Source organism: Falco rusticolus, chromosome 8 (assembly GCF_015220075.1).
Source record: "Falco rusticolus isolate bFalRus1 chromosome 8, bFalRus1.pri, whole genome shotgun sequence".
NCBI lineage: Eukaryota > Metazoa > Chordata > Aves > Falconiformes > Falconidae > Falco > Falco rusticolus.
In genome coordinates, this window is record NC_051194.1 from 35,581,139 (window position 1) to 35,601,742 (window position 20,604).

A 20,604-nucleotide genomic window follows, 5' to 3' on the forward strand; every position below is an offset into this window, starting at 1 on the left:
TGAAACCACCAGGCATGTCAGCTTGATTCCAGTAGTCACAAAACTTGAGAGCTGGGGTATCAAAATGCTGCGGGTGCAGAGCGGGGCGGGGATGAGGGCTGGGCAGCGGCATGATGGGTGTGGGGGGAGCAAGCAAGGTGGGAACGGGTGGGATGGGGAACAAGATGGGGAGAGGTGTAGATACGGACCAGGTCCTGATGGCAGAGCTAAGCAGGAAGCTGAGGGAGATCTAAGAGTATTCAGCACTGGTGAGGGCATGTGGGAAATGGGTGTTGGAAAGAAGTGTCAGATGTGAACCAGCCGTTTCTGTGCATCTGATTGATTTCCCTTGGGACACATGTTGAGGATATTAGCACTTTCAAGTGAATACTTTGCTTGTAGCTGTGAAGACACTGGGCTTGAGAAAACAAATGGGAAGTGCATGTGTGCGGGGAGGAAATCTGAATTTTTGATCCCCGCCTAGCGTCTTCTGGCCATGCTGCTTTTGGGTGGGGGCTTTTCTCCCTGAAAAGGAAATAACATTCAAGTGCTACAGAAGGGTTTAACATTTAAAAGACCATTTCTATAGTACTTCTGAAAAGTCCCTTTCCATGTTATGCCAGCAATAACCTGTTGTGTAGAGGGAAAGTGAGTGGCAGAACACCACAGCAGTGGTGCTCATGGAAGAGTCAGGCAAACTATAGAAAATGCTTATTCATTCATTACACTTTAAATCTGCCTTGGCTCTATACCCGTCATATCCCAGAAAAGCAAAAAAGGACCATTCCTCTTCATCATGACTGTAATACAATCAACTGGCTGCAGCATTACTCTAACCAACGTTAACTAACAGAGACTATGTCTGACATCTATAATTTCATGTTAACAAATTAGGTAGACTCTTGCATTTCCTGGTACCTTGAATGCCCAAGAAGCTCATAACTTTTCTTTATATGCAAAATGTCAGGGAAAGGGCAAACAATGTTATGCCAGAAGACCGTAGCCAAATCACTTGGTTGGAATGTGCTGTAAATCATGGGGTGAATGGAAAATGAATCTTTGTTCTAGGACAGTCACTTCCAACATTAATGTTGCTGCTAATATGCTCCTTTTCTATTGGGAATGTCCTCTTCCCATAATCCAAGGTCCTGTAACTTAGATCCTAAAACTAAACAAGGCATCAAGGACGGAAAAACTACACCCAACTAATTATAAAAATTATATGTCGTACTTCTCTTTTCTGAAGTACAAAGGAAAACCGTCGGTGTTCAGGCTTTAGAAAGATGTTGCGCTTTCTCTAAGCAACAGTAAGGTTTTGTAACCAACTGGAAGTAACCAGAAAACCAAGGTTTACAAAGAGGTATAAAATGAAACAGGAGTATGTACAGCACAGATCTCTACAAAGCCTTGGTAGACACAGCATTCAGAGGAGCTCTGTACGTAGCGGTGATTGTGATAGCGGCACAGAAACACATCTCACACACGCCAGGTATACTGCTAGCATGCTGCCTGTGTACCTGCCTCTGTGCATCACAGCACAAAGGAGTAAAAGACGTACACTCCTGTAATAGCAAAGCTTTTGGTTGGGGCTCCCTGGGTTTTCTGCAGGAATTAATTTTACTGGCATATGACACATTTTAAACAGCAACAGCACTCACAGTAACCTCCAAAGGGAAATATTCCTGAACAATATATAATAAATACATTGATTTCTAATAATAACCATCTGCCCTAAATCTTCTTGCTGACAGGTTTAGTTGGACCAAAGGCCCTTTTCACATCTACTTCATGACAGTTCCCATCACTGCATAAAGACTTTGAAGTGCCCTAACGTGCAGTAAAATGTGAGATAACCTACCAAACTGTCAATATTTCTTCACTTCTAAAAGGAAATGCTAATGGCACTCAAAGAACTCAAGATGTAATGTAAGATCTGATCCAGCAGGCTGGCTGATCTAACCATCCTTTCCTTTGCTACAAGCATGCTGAAAAGCAAGCAATTATATAGTGAAGAGCAGAACTAGGTAAAAGTTTTTCAGTGATATGACTGCAGAGAAAAAAACCCTTTTTACTCCAAACAAGCTTTTCCCTTGGAAGTGTCTGGAGTTTTCTGTACGAAATAAGAGAATTAACAATAAGTTAGCTCTTAATTTTAATTTCCTATTTTTAACCTATCACTTTTTTTTTTCTTTTTTGTTTTGTTATTAGAGATAAAGTGAACCAGCATGAAACGTGGATGTGTTTAAAATCTGGACAACTTTTAGCTGGGAGTTAATTTTCCATAGGGAAAAGATGAACACAAGTAATTCAGAGAAAGCAGAATCTCTCTTCAACTGACTGTGATAAACAGCTGTCGTTTCTCTACCAGCTCTAGCCTGCAGCTTAAGACTGACAAAAGCTCTATAGCAGGAGAAACTAAATGCAATAAACAGAAGCCCAGCCCTATGGTAAACCTCCAGCACTGCTCATTGCACTGCACAGCTTCAGCTTCAAAGGAGCCAGGATGCTGCCCCCTGCCCAAAATCATCAGCTCATGGTAAGAAAGGATGAGGTGGTTTATATCTCGTCATCCACGTATCACCCAAAAAGCCTTCTTTCCAAAACTCTTTTGCTCCAGATCCATTGGTGTCATTCTCTACAGCAGCTCTCCTATTCTTCCAATTTTCCAATGATACAGGAAAACATAACTTGGTTATTAAGGAAGGAGTAGGAATTTGGTGTTCCCCAGCTGTTTATCACTGAAAGTTTACACTAGTGCTTTTCAACCTGTGGTTTGCAAAACCCTTGGGAATCACAAAAAAATCTTTCAGGTGCTGTGAAAGGCAGGAAAACACCCCTGCAAGCCTCTTGTTATTTGGACCAAATTCGCTATATGATGTTTGACAGCCCTGCTGGAAAATATTTAGGGAAGCCACAGACTATAATAGCTTGAAAACCCCTCATTGATCCTATGCTTCCTAAAATCAATAAAACTTACATATGAGACATTCGCACAGTAATCACCGACCACTGCCCCGATCCATCCACCACCCACCGATGTCAGCTAGCACTGGAGCACACACGTGCGATTTAGGCATCTCTGCTATGCCAGCACAGAGGTAACCCCGTCTCCCATGTCAGCAGTGCCATATACGTACAGTGACACTTCCCTCCCACTGCCATGCAGAGGGAGACCTGCCGGCCTCATCTTTCATTCTCTTATCTCATGCAGCTATTCCTTATGCAGACACATTTCTGTATACAAATCCTATTATACTTGACCCTCGGTTCACCCTGTTTCCATTACAACGTTGTAGACTCAACCAGACTTGCTCCAGTGCCAACTCTGTGCTGTCATTCCTTGTGCAGAGTGGTAATAAAGAAATCACTGTTTTAAGCTGACAAAGAACAGATTTCTTACTAAGTAAACACTGATGTTTTGGTAGGGAAATTAAGTTATAAAATTGTGTCTACAAAGGGAGACCATACAGATGGAGTTTGTTAAGACAGCAATACAGTCAACAGTGGTTAATTCAATTGCCTGCTACTTATCAGATTTTTTTTTTTTTAAAAAAAAAACGGCTTATCCAGCTTTTGTAAATGCAAATGCAGAAAAACATTTCAAAGAGTCGTTGTTGTCTTAGCTGGAGAGCAATGCACATGCGCACATGGCCTTTTGAGGCCGAAGAGCCTGCCTTTGAATATCCACCATGGTTATGCTGGGGTCCAGCAGCTCTGGTGCTTACCAGCCTGGCAGGAGAGGAGGTCTGAGCATAGCACAGCTCATCATCATGCCACCACTCACCAGTGACCTCCACCGTCACAGCTGTGCCGTGGCCTTGCTTCCCCTGGCCACCACTCCTGGCTGCCTTTCTGCCTGCTTGGTGCCCTGCACCTATTGTAGATGCCCCAAACCTTCCTTCGGCTCAAGTAGAAACTGGGCACTGAGCTCAGCTGGGTAAAGGTAGGAAATTCAGTATCTACAGTCCTCAGTTGAGCCTTAAATGACCCCAACCCAATCTTAGATGTCACAACTAATTCCCAAAAGTTCCAGGTTGATGCCAAGACACTGAAGCTGTTTCTCTCCTAAATGCAGCAACAGCAGAGGCACAGCCACTCCCTACCCTCTCCTTTCCAGGGAATCGCAGCTGGGTTTGGGTGATGCCTGAAAAACAAGGGGATTTTTACAGCATCGGTGCTAGCAAAGGCCGCCCAGACATCCTCCTCAAGCTCACGCTTCTGGTGACGGTCCATACTGCTGGACCAGGAGCAGAAGCAGGAGGTTCCTCATCACTCCACGAACCTCAATAAACACCCTTCTTGCACATCACCAAACACCAGCTTATGCTTTTTTATCTAAGTGAAGAGAGGGATAAGACCTCCAGCCCCATTTCTGCACACTCTGCCAAGCCCCCAAAGGATGCAGAGCCAAGGAAGAGGCGGCTGCTGTCCCTGCATGGCCAGCTGCAGGTGCTCAACTCACACATTACAGCCATCGCTTTCCACAACAGCAGCCAAAGTCTGTCTGAGGTGATACTCCAAATAGTCTGAATATAACCTCAGTGAAAGCAGGTATGTTTTGGGGACAGTTTAAAATGACCAGAGAGTTGTGAGGATTTTCTAAAACATTTTGTCAGGGAGGATAGAGAGAATTATTTATTTTTTGCATTGGATAAAGTTCCCTATGGGATTCAGTGTGTAGCATGATGTAAAATCTCAGGCGAGCCAGAAGGTGTTAACAATGTGTGCCCTTTAAATGATGCACTTAGTCAGTAAAATGAGATGTGCTTAGGTTGGAACTATGTAAATACACTCATTTTATTAATATAAGGTAAAAATCTAAAAAAGAGATATTGCTGGATAATTAAGTCACCAAGTATTCATTCTATTTAAAATTCAGGAGAAGGGATATTAAACATACTCAAATTTTATGAAAACATTTGCAATGGCTTTAATAATTCAGCACAAAATTTTATTTGAATATTTCATTCCAGTTTTGGAGAAGGCAAACACAGGGCCATTGTACTGTGGTCTGGGAATGAGGAAACAGAACTGCTCAGGTGCAGTGGGTTATTTTACCTGTTTAGACAACACAGTGATGGACAAACCAGCCCTGGAAATCAAAGCTACACTGAAATCCCAGTAGTGAAGTTTTCTATGTGGTAGCAGCTTTTGAAAGTCCCATCAGTCATCTTTCTGCACCTTCAAGCATTTTTTGCAACCAAAGTGGATTTCAGTGGAGTATAAGCTCCTACATGCATTCACTGTCGGATTAGCTGCTGATAGAATTTTGATGCGTAAATACTTCTGTTTTGAAGTTTAATTTGAAAATAGGACTTAAGGTCCTTCACTTTGCATGTCTGTGGGGGTTTTTTAGTTGTATCTGCTGCTTGATTTGTTAAAATAAGCAAAGGACTTAACAGGTGAAAATGAAGTGGATTTTCAAAATGTCTTATGGTTTAAATAACCTATAGCGTTATTAGTAACCAAGGAAATTCACCTATCCAGAACTGAACTTCTAATATTAACAATTCCCTTTATGCACATCATATTACAGTGCAAGTTTTAAAGCTGTTCATAATGTAATGGCAAAATAATTACTCCTACCCAGCACTGCAGTACACATTTGGTACTCATGAATGCTGTAAGGATTAATACAACCATTCACGCCTGCTATAAAAGACTTCCTAGCCAATTATAAAAGGTACAGGAATGCACAGACCATTTTCCAAGCTCAGTCATAGAGTATCTGAGGGACAGAGCAAGTTCAAGAAGAGTTGTAAAGACCTGGGGGTGGGAGATAAACTTTTAATTACACAAGTCCCACTTGAAAGCTCTCACTCTGCTCTTCTATGAAGTAGCTCAAAAGCCAAAAATGAAAATATGCAGCTCATGCTATTGTACCCTGGTTTTTACCAGCATATTTGTCAAGCTCTTGTGACACTCCCAACAATGCCAGATTCCCTGGCTGCACCATCTCTATCTTCTACCTTCAGCCTTCAGGAACAGCTTCTAAAAGTCTCCAGCTTCACTTTAATTGAAGATTTGCTCCTGGACTCCAGAGGCTCTTTCATTTGAAACTCAAATGCAATCAGGCGGGGTGCAGACCATGATGCACTGTAGGCAAGGAGATTACCTTTCAGCCTAGCTTTCACCCATTGAGGATGCTAACAGGAAGAGGAGATTAGATTGAGAGCTTGAACTGGGTAGTAGGGAAGACTACACACCCCCACCCCCCAACACACATATGCACAAATCCTTACTGAACTGGAAGTTCACAGATCACAGCCATTTTGCTGGTGAATGTGTGAACCTCAAAATTGCCCTGCCTGGAAGAAAAGTCACCCATGAACACAGAGCTGGTACGGTTGGGGTTGGGTTTATGAAAGGCAAAGCAATGAAATCAATCACAGAACCAGAGTCTGGATAAAGGCCAGTTTGGCAACATAGTCAAAAACCAAATGAAGGGATAAGAAACCACTGCATCTAGTGCAAGATTTTGGAGGAAGCATGATCTGCTCTTCAGTGCAAGGCAGCTCGAGGAATTTTCTGTCCCTCAGTTGGTGACATTTACTCACTGAGTCACCCTGGGAAAGGTCCCTCACCCAATATGCTGCTGCACCAGTGTGACATACCTGAAGCAATGTGACATCTGTGCATAAACCAAGTCCAAGTCTCTGCTCATCATCTGTCCTTATCAGAAACCGTCACATAATTCACCAGAAATGCAAACCCTGCTCTGCAGAGCTTGAACACGGAGAAACCAGGCTGATAGGATCCTGAGGTCCTGCAGCACATCAGGACTTGAAGGGAAAGAAGTTACAGCTCACAGCGCTCCTACCTTCTTCACATTTGGCAGGAGCTGGCTTTTAAAAAAACACACAAACAAACAAACAAACCAACCAACCAACCTTTGAAGAGTTTCTTATTCTTGTGGTAACACTCATCTGGGCACTGACAGGATTCAAGCCAGACGTGGTTGAGGGAAGTCTGGAGTCATACCAGGTTTAGATCTCACATGCCAAGAGAGGTCAAGACCTAGCCAAGCCTTGAACAGATGACTTGCAAAGAAAATCCCAGGACACGGAGGAAGTGGTGTTGGTGGGAGAGTGCTTTTCCCTCTGACTTATTAGGCAACGCCACGTGACAATGCTCTGGTAAGTAATCGGAGCGGCCGTCATTCCTATCTGCTAAAGCTCAAAAGTCCACTGCATTTGTCCTCAGTAAAGGTCCTGTGGGACTCTTAAAAAGACATGGGTTGTAAAATATCTACCCTGGCTCAATTCCATCTTAGTCTCTTACACTGTGGTCATCTCATTGCTGTCCGCCCTGAGGGAGGATTTGAACTTTCCTGACCTAACCTGAAAATTGGTTTGGTTATGTGTGCACGTACAATTTCTTTTCCAAAGATGGTTAGAAAATTATTTCAACTTTGGAAGTCTTCTGTGTTTTCAAGTTAATAAAGTGGTTTGGAGTTTGCCGACACTGATTTCACTGTGATCATTTCTCTGTTTAGAGACTTTTACTGGAAATAATGTATGAACAGGTAATAACTATTTAAGCATTCAAAAGTACTGGATAGAACTCTGCAGATACCTCAGTTTTCATCAGTTCCTGGTATTACTTCTTACAGAGAAACACTTGGGCTGGACGTCTAGGAAAAAAGGGAAAAAGCTGGAAAAAACTTTTATCTGATTTCTCCCCTGGGAACTGACTGCAAAATCCTTCCCACTGGTTACAGAAAATAGTTCTTCACCCTGACCTGGTCCCTACCATATGATAACTTCTCATGCTGTACACTGACCCCCACAAGACACCATCACAAAATGGGTGCCTCCCAATTGGGGTAAAACAGCAGCAAAGATCTCATTTTAGTTCTTCCAAAGAACTGAAAACATCAAAAATCATGTTTTTGAGGCATGTAAGGTTTTTTTAAAAAACTGTTTCATTTCCAATTCAAGATGATATTTCAGATTAGGGGAGGAAGCAGAATGCCCTTATTTCTCATTTTGACATTGTTTTCATGAATGAAATAGTGGATAAGTCTAGTCATTGGCTCCTTGAGGGTCTCTTCAAACAAACAGGACCACCACACTGTCTGACCTGAGTGGTGATCAGTTCCTCAAAGCAGCACCTCACACACAGTTAATTCCTTGAAAACTTGCTCTTCCAAGAAAGCAAACACTGGGACATTTAGTCCTCATGGTACCACTGCAGCTAGGCTCCTCCAGGCTGGCCTGTTTGACATCGCTTCTGGGATCTCTATGATGATGCTGGACTCACAGCAACATTATGGGGAAGTAACCACAGAGCTCTAGTCTCCCTTCATTAGGTCTTGACTTCTACTTTGCCAAAATTATCTAAAGAAACATAACTGGAGTCCTTCATGATAATACCAGCAAATAATCCATTACCATAACAAGTCTGAAGTCAACTGCCAAGTCCACATTGGTACAAGAAAAATCTCTACTACAAACTATTTTTACAGCAGGAATATACAAGTGGGACTTAGTAAACATTTCTATTTTATGGCATCTTCAGAAGAACACCTCACTCCAGGACAGTATGTGAACATGCATTTGAGTTCCCCTGAAGCCAACGGACCTAAGCAGGTACTTCTAATTAAGCATATACTTCGGTGTTTTCCTGAATAGGGAGAGACTTAAAAGCAGTTCCACAGCCTAGTTCACTTTCTGCATGTCTCTCTGCCTCACAAGCTCGTAATTTCTTTTCAAATATCTTCTACAAATATCTCTTATCCTTCTTTGCTAATCCCCATTAGATTAATCTTCCTTACATTTACTGATTAGATGACTGAATGCATTAATTTCTTCATCACCCTATCTTTCTACACCCTGCTTTTTTGCCATCTACAATGCAGTTTTCTCTTGTAAAATACTGTACTGCACTTGTGTTGGGATGAAATACAGCATATGAAATCAAGTGTTTTAACTCAGTGAAGACAAATAGTCAAATAGTCACAAACAAGAATATGCATGTAAGAACATCACCCTAATACAACTGTAAGCTTAAAAAATTCCTGTTTTTAATGTATTAACCACACTCTGGTAGTCTTTCCTCTACCAGTGGTAATTTGGGATGTGTGGTTATCCTGTGGGATCTTAAGAAGCTTTCAGATGAAGCATTTATCAGCAGGTACCATTGTCCAGCTGCTGGTTTGCAAATCAAAAGCCACGTAAGTAGCTCCAGATCCAAGCTAGGAAAGCCTCTTGTGAAGGGGCAAGAGGAGGAATAAAACAAATTGTTCTCTAGGATGCTTTCACTGGGATCGAAAGGAAATATTTCAAAGGCCCTTACAGGATTTAGGAACACACATTTATTTCTTAGAGCGACTTAAACTCAAAAAGCTCAATGTGACTGCATTTCATACAACCCTAATATCTTTTCAGGCATGCCTGACTGCACCCACGTGCTGTTACAAGTGGCTTGGGTATGTGTGTGAGGGGTAGGGAGAGGTATGAGACACGTAAAATGAGTTGTGCTAGAAGAAATACCTCTGCTGTACAAAAGAAATACTGCCACACCGTGAACTTGAAGAAAAGGCACAAGGTGGTGGTGGAGCCTAACTCACATTTAATCTAACAGCAGGTACTCAGCAGCGGGGAGACCATGGTACAGTCCTGCTGCTGCCCAGGGGGTAGAAAAGGATATCTCCTACCTCCCAGCTTCCTGCCATGCTGTCAGGTGTGTGTACCCCACCCCCACAAGTATCAGCTTAAAAAAATCATCAAAAGGCTCATAATCTAGTTTCACTACCAGCTACCACAATCAGTTATATCCGAACCTAACCCCATACGTGCCAATAAGCTGAGTGCAGGGAATGCAGTAAACTTGCTGTTGAAGTGGAGTCTGGCCAACTGATATCAACTAAACCCTGAATATACTTTTTCCATAGCACATCCTCCCACCAGGTTTGCTGTGTGCATGCTCCTGCAAAGGAGAGGAGACAGGGCAGAAAATTCCCCCACCAGTCCTGCAGGAGCTGTATGACCTGGCTGTGTATACTGGACTCCAAGCATGCACAAGGCACCTCATTAACAAGTTTGTGCTTTTTAACTCCATTCCAAACATTTTCTTAATTTTTAGGTACTTACCTCATTTACTAGGGTTGGCTTTGGAGTCCCGAGTGTCAATGAAGGTTGGGAGAGTTAGGCATTAACTGGGATCCAGGATATTGGAAAAATCCACTGTGCCTTTGCATTACCAACACTTGACAAGCCCACCCTAAGGGTCAACATTATTTTGAAATCCACAACACCCACTTGCAAAGTAATGTTATTAGCCAGACCCAATACAGTGGGTTTTACAATCTGAAATCATACAGGCACTTTTTAAAATTTGACCCTTGAGTAATGCTCTAAATTTTAGCTCTGTTAGTTGTCTATTTAATATCAACGGCGAGACATAAAAGAACAGGCGCGAAAAGCCTCCAAGGCAGAAAATTGTGTAAAATCACAAATTCTCAAAACGGTCTGGCACACAGAAGAAAAACATACATACGTGGTTTAATGTCAAAGCCAGGGATCTAGAAAGCCCACTTAAACGCACACGTTCCCGCAGGAGCGCTCTGCAGATCTGAGATTTGCCAGAGTAACAGCACTCGGCTCTGCCTGTCCGTTTGTGCAGATGTGTGTGCATGGTGTTAGCTGCAGGCAGGGTATCCAGATCCACAGTTCTGCCAAATAGGGTCCTTTTTTTATTAGTTTTTTTTTTTTTTTCCTTTCCCCCCAGCCATCTGGGTGGTCCGAGAATCAGACCCGAAATACCTAGGATCCCTTGAACCACATGTTCTAATCCCAGCAGAGTTGACTCAGTCCTTCATCCTTCCAGGGTAAATTGACTTCTCTGCTCTTTGTTGCGTGGGGGGAACTTTTGGATGAGATTTGAAAATTTCCGCTCTGTACAGACATTAAAAATCCTACATTTTTCTTCCAGTATCACCAGCCAGCATTTCTGCCATTAGTTTTTATCTCTCGGCACCTTGTGTTATTTGCTTCCCGTGGCCACTGGTAGCTGGGAACCCAGATTAACCAGCACCTGAAAAGTGATGTGCCACAGGCTTCATTTTATAAGCCAATGGGATGGATGGGTTTTGTCCATTTATCTCCACACTGGAAGGATTTCAGAGAAACACAGTGAAAATGAGGAGACAGAGCAGACTGATATTTGAGTATATGCTGCGGGCTGCAGCCTGGGCAGTTCATTAGTGTAGGGAGGGAGGATATGGCAACATGCAGCAAGTATCTGGAGGGATGTGTTACACAAGGAGGTGTGCTAGGAGCAGAAGGGTGAAATACAGGGGGAGAAAAATAAGTGGTCTAAGAAGGTGAACTGCATGGAGAGCTTTTTACACTGAGAAAGGATTTACTACAGGATACAGTCGAACTTTTACTCAAGTTCAACCAGGAGATACAGGACCAGAAAGGGGGAACCTACACACCCCTGTGCTGTACAGGACAAAGTGCTACAGAGGTGCAAAACTCTGCAACAGGTCTCATCATTTCTTGTCCTCCTGACTGTAAGAAACTAGTGAGAGGTGAAACACCAACTAGAGAGGGGATTTATTTAGGATTAAGAAAAAGGAGAGGCCAGGAGGAGTGATGCTCCACATTTAGACGAGAGAAAACTTGAGGAACAAATTTGTAATACTGGAGTTGAAAAGGACAGGAGACTGGCACTGAATGTTCATCCACTTTCACAGGATGCTGAAAGCAATGCAAAATGGGCAACACCGTTGAGATGGCCTCTGAAAGAGCCACACTCTCTGTTTAGAAACTCTTTAGAAAGCAGCGAGAGAATAGAGATCAAATAAATTTTTCCTAAAGAACAAGCTTAACAGCGGATAAGGTGGAAGCATGAAGTCACTTTTAATCTACTATAAAGTGAGGTAAGCAAAGGGATTATCACTTAAAACGTGCTGACATGAAGCTCTGAGAATGACATTTAAAAGCAATGGTGGATTACAGAGTGACATCATATTAAACGAACACAAGCCAGAGGTTTACATAAAAGACCTCAGAGATCAGGCTCTTGTTCTCGATACTAAAATCTCCTAGCTGTTTTTACCCTTCTGGTGGTCATTAGGCTAAATTAGAGCTGCAGTTTTTCATTCAGTAAGTTGTGGTGTCACAGCACCAGCAACTTGGTGGCCCAGATCTTCACTAGGTGCTAACAGGCATGACTCTATCTGAGCTCACCGAGGCCCCTCACTCCAGTGCGAAGCCACTGGCATCCAGCAACTGAAGATCCAACCCAAATGTTTCCATGTCCAATCTCTGTCTTGCTACATAGTTTAATGACTCTGAAACTATGCACCTTCACGTCCCTCTGGACTTCAGGTTTCAGTTTTTCAAAGTATGCTGAAGGCTATTTAACTAAACACACATGATGAAACTATCTTCAATTTAAGGAATAGCATAGATGTGCAAATCTCTCTCATAATGGAAAATGCTTGAAATTTGTTAAAAAGATTCAAAAGAGAAAGCTGTGGGGTTTTGTGTTTGGTTGCTTGGGTGTTGTGGGTTTTTTTACAGATTATTTTATCAGATTGGAAAAACCTATAGAAACATTCTAGCCCTGATGAGTGTTTTGGATTACGTCTGCCCCATTTTTTGAAGACCTGATCAGTCTGTCCTCCCCCCGAGGTCAGAAGATGTTAAGTGTATACCTTCTCAGTCTTTCGCACAGGTAGGTAGCGCTGTGTACCTCTTTCCTGATGCCTGACACAAGCCCCTTCTGGGGAGCTCAACGAATCACAGACCACTTGACTTTTCTTAGCTCTCAAAACATCAGGAAGGTGAGTATTACTGTAGCAGCATTTTAGCAATGGGAAAACTAAAGCACAGATGGAATTAAAGTCATTTTTCCAGCTCTCAAAACAGGACAGCAGCAGCCCAGTATTTAATCTATGGTCTCCCAGAGACGGATCAAGTGACCATCAAGTATTAGCCCTGGTAGTTTTACAGTGAGATCGGTATTGATAGTTCCCCACATCACCTCCTGTAGGTTACCAAAGAGCCACCTAAAAGCAACACACTCCTGCTAATTACAGACCAGGCAGAGGTTTGAACCAGCCTTCTGGAGGAGACCAGCCTCTGCAAACCATCGCGTACTCACACATTCTTATTTTCTTAAATAAATAAAAGAAGCATGTGGGAAAGAAGGGCACAGAATAAATTGGATGTGGGAGCCCCCAAACCTGTTTCCCAAATGAGCAATGTATCTATTTGGTGAAAGTCGTAAAACTTTGCAAAACACATAAGAAGGCCTCTCTGAGCAGCTGTTTGCTTTGACTCCGGAGGGAGCTAGCTCTATCTCCAAAGCAGCACAGTACCATCAATCACGACCTGCCAAAGATTTTCTACTCCGGTAGCAAAGTAAATATGAAAACACACAGGTTTTATTAGTGTGTACATTCTGTGGCTCAACCAAGCGGCGTCCTTGCTGCAGGAACAACCATTACCTGGGGTCCCATCCTAAACCACCTGATGGGATCACAGCTGCAGCCTCATGGGAGCCGTAGCCCACGGAGGTTAGCCAACGGCACTTTACACATGCCTGATAATGCACAAAGGCAGCTCCAGGAGCATGCGAAGCAACCAGCTCCCCTCCGCTATCCGCTGTGGTCACGAATCTCCCTGGCCGGAGGGGACGACCAAGAGGCCCTGGCAGAAAGTGGGGAGCAGTGGCAGGGAAGCGCTGGCCGGGCTCTGCTGGAGCACAGTCAGGGCCACGGGGCACTCAGATAATCTCACTGCAAAACTCTGACACCCCTTCACTGAGTGTGTTCCAAGTGAGATTTTTCAAAGGATTTCTATCCAACAAAACTGGGGGAGTTGTTGTGTGTCATTTTTTTTTTTTAAATAGGAACAGCAAAAGGCACATCTGTGACAATAGCAAATTCCAGCTCTAAAGCAAGAGACACTGGCGTTTCTCAAAGCACAATTATAAGATGATGATGATTATTTTTTATATGGCTAAACAACATATTTTCCCTTAACCCTACTTGGCCTCCCTTGGCTGAATCTCACAAAAACAACAAATGAAAAAGAAAACCAGCCTGAAACAGATATCCAACACAGAAAATCTTAGGTTCAACATTAAATGTGGCAAATTTGTAAACATGCATGACACAGTCTTTCTATAATGAAAAGTTCAACAGCCACCTTGCCCGCCTGGAATTACTTTGCCTAAACAGCTCAGGCACATTGGAACTGGTCCTGAAGAGGTATTCTGTAATTTTTAGCACAGTAGAAAGAAAACAAACTTCAACAAGGAGGGGCAATATGATCAGATAAAGAAAAAAAGTGTAGGCTGAATATCAGGGAAAATCTGTAATATATTCAGATCTCAGGGAAATGGAGGAAGATACATGATTAAACCAGATAAAATCCCTACCAGAGGGAAATTAAGGGCAACTCCATATTATTATGGAGATGGAGTCTTCTCTACGTTTAGGTCTTTGGGAAAATTCAGTCCTTATGAAAGCCATGGAATTTGTGACCATCAGCTTGGGTGTTGGGGTTTTTTTTACTATCTTTATGTGTGGGCAGAATAGCAACAACAATATTTTGTTAATAAATAATGTCAAAACTGCATCCTGAAACACCACCAGGATGTCGGTAGAAAAACAAGGCTGCTTTTGTTTGTTACACTGCGTAATGCCTGATGGGTTTTAACCACAGTTTTGGAGCTACTGTTAAAACGCTTCTTGCTGAGTCAAGCCTAGGCATGCTGTTTACAAGGGTTAGCCCTGAAGGCTCTTGCATTGGCAGGGACTTTTAAGCTGAGCTAAGGAGTTTTTAGTTATTTTTGTTGTGCCTTAGAAAAAAAATAGTTGAGAGTAGCTAAGCACACCTAAAGTGGGGAGTGGAAGGGAGCTGTCAGTAACCACCTGCCATACCTGCCAGCGGCTTTGCTCTCTAGGCAAGGGCTTGATCCTGCAAAGCTGACACTGAAAATCGCCTTGGTTTAGAGCAGATGGAGTTATTGCATCGAACAAGCCCCAGCAGAGAAAGCTTTTGTGAAGAAGCCTGCTAAAATACAAAATACCCCCTTTGTTAGAAAAGGACCTATTCTTGGTTCAGCTTTGAACCTGCTGAAACACCCTGGCTGATGACTATTGCTCCAGTAATGCTGATCTTCTTCCTACAACCAATGGTGCAGAGTGAAATTCTAACAAATCAATAAAAGCTGCATGCAGAAAATGCATATAATGCCCACCACTGCTCTTCCACTGAGCCTGGACCATCCTGTGCAGTGCAAGAGGCGAGGGTGCCAAAGAAAAGGAGTATGTGGCTCTGTAATTTAATGCATTATCACAATGGTATGCAAAATGAGTCAGAATCTCCAGATTTATTTTTCTGTCATTTCTTAGCTCCTGAGTGCTGTAGTTTGCAACCTTAGTGCTAAAAATGTTGCTTTGTGGAAGTGGTACCTCATAGAATTTATATGTACCAATACAACTTCATTTATTCATTCTGCCCTAATTCTATACTCCTGGAATAGATTTCATCCCATATTCAGTTTTACTCCATTCTGCATTAAATCCTTTTGCAGTGTCCACCGGGCTCCAGTCCTGCCTTTCTCCCCATCCTCCATATAACCACAAGCTCACGAGCATCAGAATCCAGGATGATACTTTAAGTCCACAGTATTCCTGTTGGTTTGCACTGCACAGCACTCAAGGATGATCTGAATGAGATACTTCATTTTGCTAGACCAATCAAGCCAAGCAAGCATTGTAATTCTGTCTAATTTTTTGTAATGTCAAAAAAAAAAAAAAGGTCAAAAAATGAAACATGTCCAAAAAGAGTATCACCAAATAAGTAAAAACAACAGAGTTTGTACAGAAAAGTGAGTTGTCCTAATGCCTAGAGAAACACGGAAAAAAACCCTCTAGAAGTATACTTCAGGGAAATACCAACGTGACCTGCTTCTGGATTATATATTTATGCATATAATAAATGCTCAGTGGTTTGGAATAAGACTCATGTCCTGAAAATTATTTGTCATGCTGCTTAACAAGGAAATCACTGAGATATGGAGACTGAGAACAGTGAGCAGATATACAACAAATCTTTCAGGCCTCTGTCTTGTCATGTGGATCTTTTATTACTGGAGTTTTCCATACTCCCTTTCATATTCTCAAGAAAAAGGTCCCATAGGTGGTCCTGCTCAAGAGAGCCTTACAGATGAGTTCCCTCCAGTCAGGATAAAATAACGTATGTTCTCATTAGGCCAAATGCAAACAGTGATGAAGGGGAATGTGCTGCTATGTCACATCGAGCAATCAGGAAACAAACCTTTGACATAATGCAGCAGGCAGATAATAAGACCCCATAGTTAGCAACAAATGAGACTACACTTAATTTGCTGTGCAATGTTCATGTAATTAGATAAATTTGGTACCAGCAAGACAGCAGACAGCTAGAATATGGGCTTGATGAATTGGGGGCTCTCTGTCAGGCTCTGATCACATTCATCATAAAGCCAAAACTCAGTGACAGATTTTTTCTTCCAAACATTTGCCGTAATTTTCTGGAGTGAAAATATGCACATGCCTTTTTTTTTTTTTTTTTTTTTTTGAGTTGTACTTTAAACAAGATGGATTTCTGAACCATCAGGATAGAGTACAAATTTCTAGAGGCTCAACTGTGCCTGCGGAGTCCACCCATGCTATTGAGCAAAAGCCACACAACCACTAAGTACGTTCTAGTCCAGCTTTACCACCATGATGTTCTGGATGATTTCACATTGGAAATCCTCCAGTAGAGGACGTGAGCACTATGCTATCACCTCCAGCACAGAGACTGGAGGAGAGAAGACAGAAGCAGAACAAAAACTAGAGGAAGAAAGGGCAGAAGATGAGGTTACAATGTTTGCAGGTAAGATTGAAAGAGAAAAACTGGTTGGGAGACTAACTCCACAGCTGGTAAGAATTTTCCCAGTGTGGTTGTGCCATAGTCCAGGATACTTGGACATGAGCCAAACAGAAGTGGCATTCCCTTGGTCCTAAAAAAAACCCACAGCCAAGAAGCAGTTGGCTGCTCAGCTTTGGTTCTTCACCAGCCACAGAGGCAGCCTTCAGTGCAATGCCCAGGTAGATTCAAAGACGACTGCGTTTCCTTTTCTAAGACCGGCAACCAAGTTTTCTCTCCAGTACCTCACAAGTCATTTTTATGAGAGGTGCTGCTGGGAAGGTGAAGGATTCCAAGGAAGAAAGGCAATAGGTATTTGCCCACAACTCTACCCAAACACTAAGCAGGACACTCTTGGTCTTCTGACATACAAATGTGGTCACTGCTAAGACTGTGGATTATTAATATTGGCACAGATGAAGTGAAACCTGATCTGCCAGCACTATACACTTGGCCAAGGTTGATTAGTTGGACAACCCCAATATGATAAAATACTGGCTCCTGTCACTAGAGGATATGATTCACAGGCACATAGCACCAGCAGAACATCCGGCTTCGTGGTCCCACCAAAGAAACTGCTGTGGAGCCCCAGGGCACATGCAGTGCACCCAATCCTTCTCATGAGGAGTGAAGGGCAACTTTGAGCAGGGCACACAATCTGTGCCAAATGTCCGAGCATCTGCCAGTCCTCTCTTCTAACCACTGCCTTGAATATTGCCCCTTTCAGAAGTCAGTGTGTGCTTTGTTAGCCAAAGCTCTGGCTTCTTAACTATCTCCCAGTATGTTTGGTTTTTTGTTTGTTTGGTTTTTTTTATTAATCTGTCTTTTTTCTACAGTTTTCATATGTACTTGCACACAGGACCAGAACTATTTCATACAGCCCCCCTTAGCCCCCCACCCCATTCCCATGCTAGCAATCTGCTCTGTCTTTTCCCCTTTGCACACAGCATGGAAGGAGCTGCTCTGCCCCTTTAAACATCCAGTCAAACTGACTGCCAGCCAAAAAGACAATGATTTGTCTTCTGGTAGGATCCAGGGGAATGCCCTATCATTTTTTTCCTGCAGCATTTTGGAAGCGGAATAAAGCCCTGGTAGCTGTGGGACTCCACATATCTCCTGGCTGCCGCCGTCTGCGTTACTTGCCTCCCGGGGACTGTTCCCCGGCTCACACCCAGCCAGAAAAAGCACAGCTCTACAAACAGCCCCTGCAAAGCCAGGTGAGCGCTGACCCTGGCTGGATGGCGAGACCACAATGGGGCTTTGGGGTTTCCAATGAGAGTTTTTTAAGTGATGAGCCCTATTTGTTCTTCCCTTGCTCTTGCAAATTGTTTCCGTCCCTTACAAGTTTCCCCACACCAAGTGCCCTAGGATCCATCCTTCAGCTGATGACTGAGCCCTGTGTTACAGCCATGGGTTGAGGGATTTTGGGGCGGCCGTGGGACCACCAATCCCATCAGGCTGCCCCTCACCTCCCATGGGGATAGTGCATTTCAGGGACAAGGAGAAACCCCTCCGCCTGCATGGTCATGACAACCTCTGCTCACATCCCTGCTGGGGCCTTTTTCCCTGCCCTGATCAAAGCTTGCAGGAGGTGAAACCAGATCTCCCTACAAACATCCTCCAAGGCATCAAGGACTATTGCGCTGCCACATCCTAGATGAAGAGATGGACCATGATCCCCCCTCTCAGGGTATAGTCTCTGACCAGTGCCTGTGCTCACTTCCCATCACCTGCCTTGGGGAGAAGTGGGCTCTTGCGAGGAGGTCACCACAAAAACCCAGGGTCCTGCCCCTCCGGAGCAGACACAGACACCCGCGTGAGGACCTGCCTCTATACCACATTGCAGAAAACACCACCCAGCCTGTCCTGGCCATTGTCTGGTAAAATCAAACTGAATTACAGAATTCCCATTAGACTTCTGCTGCCATCCCCCAAACCGGCGGGCAGGGAGGGACGGTACATGAGGTTTCCAAATGGAGGAATCGGTGCTGGGTGTTCACCAAGATGGTGTCAGAAACGACCCGAGCATGGCATAATGTAAGAAACACCAGGGGTGCAAAAGCACAAGTCAAGTGTGTCCCCAGGACGTCAGCCAGATAACAACACGGAAGCCCTGTACTCCCATCCTGCTGCTGTACGGCACTTCTATAGGTTTAATAGAGCTGTAGAGCATTTCTGCCAGGCAGGTCAGTATTGCCACTGGATGGGGACAGTGTGGTGGAGGGTGGCCAGTGGGGCCAGCCTGCCAGGAGGGCTGTGAGTCCCTGGGACCTTAGCAGCGGGATTCGGCGTACCGTGGTGACTGATGTTTTAGCAAGGCACGGGAGTGGATATGCAAGACTTACCCATGGATAGCGTGGATAGAGTGAGGTTCGTAATGGTATCGTCCTTCCTGGTGGCGCATGTCAATTGGCAAAGGAGCGTGGAAGGCCGGAAAAATGTGCTGCGGCACTGTTGAGGGGAATAGAAGAAGAAGAAAAAAAGGGACTTCAAAAACTTTTCCTTTCCTTTTAAAACAATTTCAAAGGCACTAAATCTCCATGAATTTCAGAGCAAGAGCAGTGCAAGACAAGGGGTCTTCATGATATCAGCGCTATCATACACCAGAGAAGTGGAATGAATAAATAATCAAAGTCATGCGGAGAAATCCTACATCTTCGACATAAAAGATCTCCAACAGGGTTTTTGACAAAGACAAGCAGCTAAGCGCTCTTTGAACTTGAGGAGATTATAGGAAGCACCAAGGAAAACTAGACTTGCAACGCAAATCAGACTCAACAGAGCCTGGCGGGATCCAGACCTGCGTCGTCCCTCAAGCCTGGAGTGGCAGCAAACACCTTTCCTTAAGGTCTGTACGCACAAGTTGGAAATATTTACCTAAAAATGTAACAGCGAGAGCAGCGCTAATGCAGACTGTCTAGGCAGTCAGAAGAGGCTCAAAAGTGCCTACTGCCAGGTTCTGAGAGAGGAGCCCAAATTGCTCTCACTTGTAATCACTTGAGGCCCTATTTTTTATTCATTTGAGAAGCTTGTTTCATCTTTGATGGAAAGATAAAGTGGTCTCAAAAGGCAGAGAACACCTACATTGACTTATTAAATCGACAGGTTTTAATATTTATTATTGACCCCAAAAGTTAACAGCGAGAATATTTGAGTGAGCCAAGCTGATGGCAAATTCATCAGGTTATTTCTCCATGCCACCCCCGACAACACTGCCTGGCCACCTGGGCCTTTCATGCTAAAATTACAGAAGCTAAAGAAGTACAATTAGCAGAGACTCGATAACGATACTACTGTACAATCGCCCTCTGATACGGCTCATCACATCTGTAACTATGCCGCTTTCTAGATTTGTACCAGCAGTCGGCTTAAAGATAAAAGGCTGGTCTTGCTCTGCCTTTACAAACAGAACTTCTTCATTAAAGACTAATTAATATTGTCGCAGGTCTTCCCGTTCACTCTCCGGCTTCTTGGCCATTCTCTGTAACGGGAGACTAAAAGCAAAACAAAACCAACCTCCTGAGTAAGCCCTTCAAAACCCACTCTGTGCTCAGTATTTCACTGTGACTTGCCTCTGTGACAGGTAGCATCTCTCTGTAGAGTGGGGAAGCACCATCCAAAACCAAAGTGTCAAGGCTTGGGCCAAGTCGCTCGCTGATGCTCAGCAAACTCCAGAAAACGCCAAACTCTTTTGCTATGAAAGACT

General features: G+C 43.6%; 1 protein-coding gene across 1 annotated transcript in view; it reads right to left on the minus strand.

Moving 5' to 3' along the window:
• GLI2 (GLI family zinc finger 2) overlaps window positions 1-20,604 on the minus strand; it is a 199,639-nt gene that overhangs the window by 50,567 nt on the left and 128,468 nt on the right. The window contains exon 3 of the mRNA XM_037398606.1: window positions 19,244-19,349. Within this exon, the coding sequence (XP_037254503.1) occupies window positions 19,244-19,349 (106 nt within the window). The remainder of the gene's footprint in view (window positions 1-19,243; window positions 19,350-20,604) is intronic.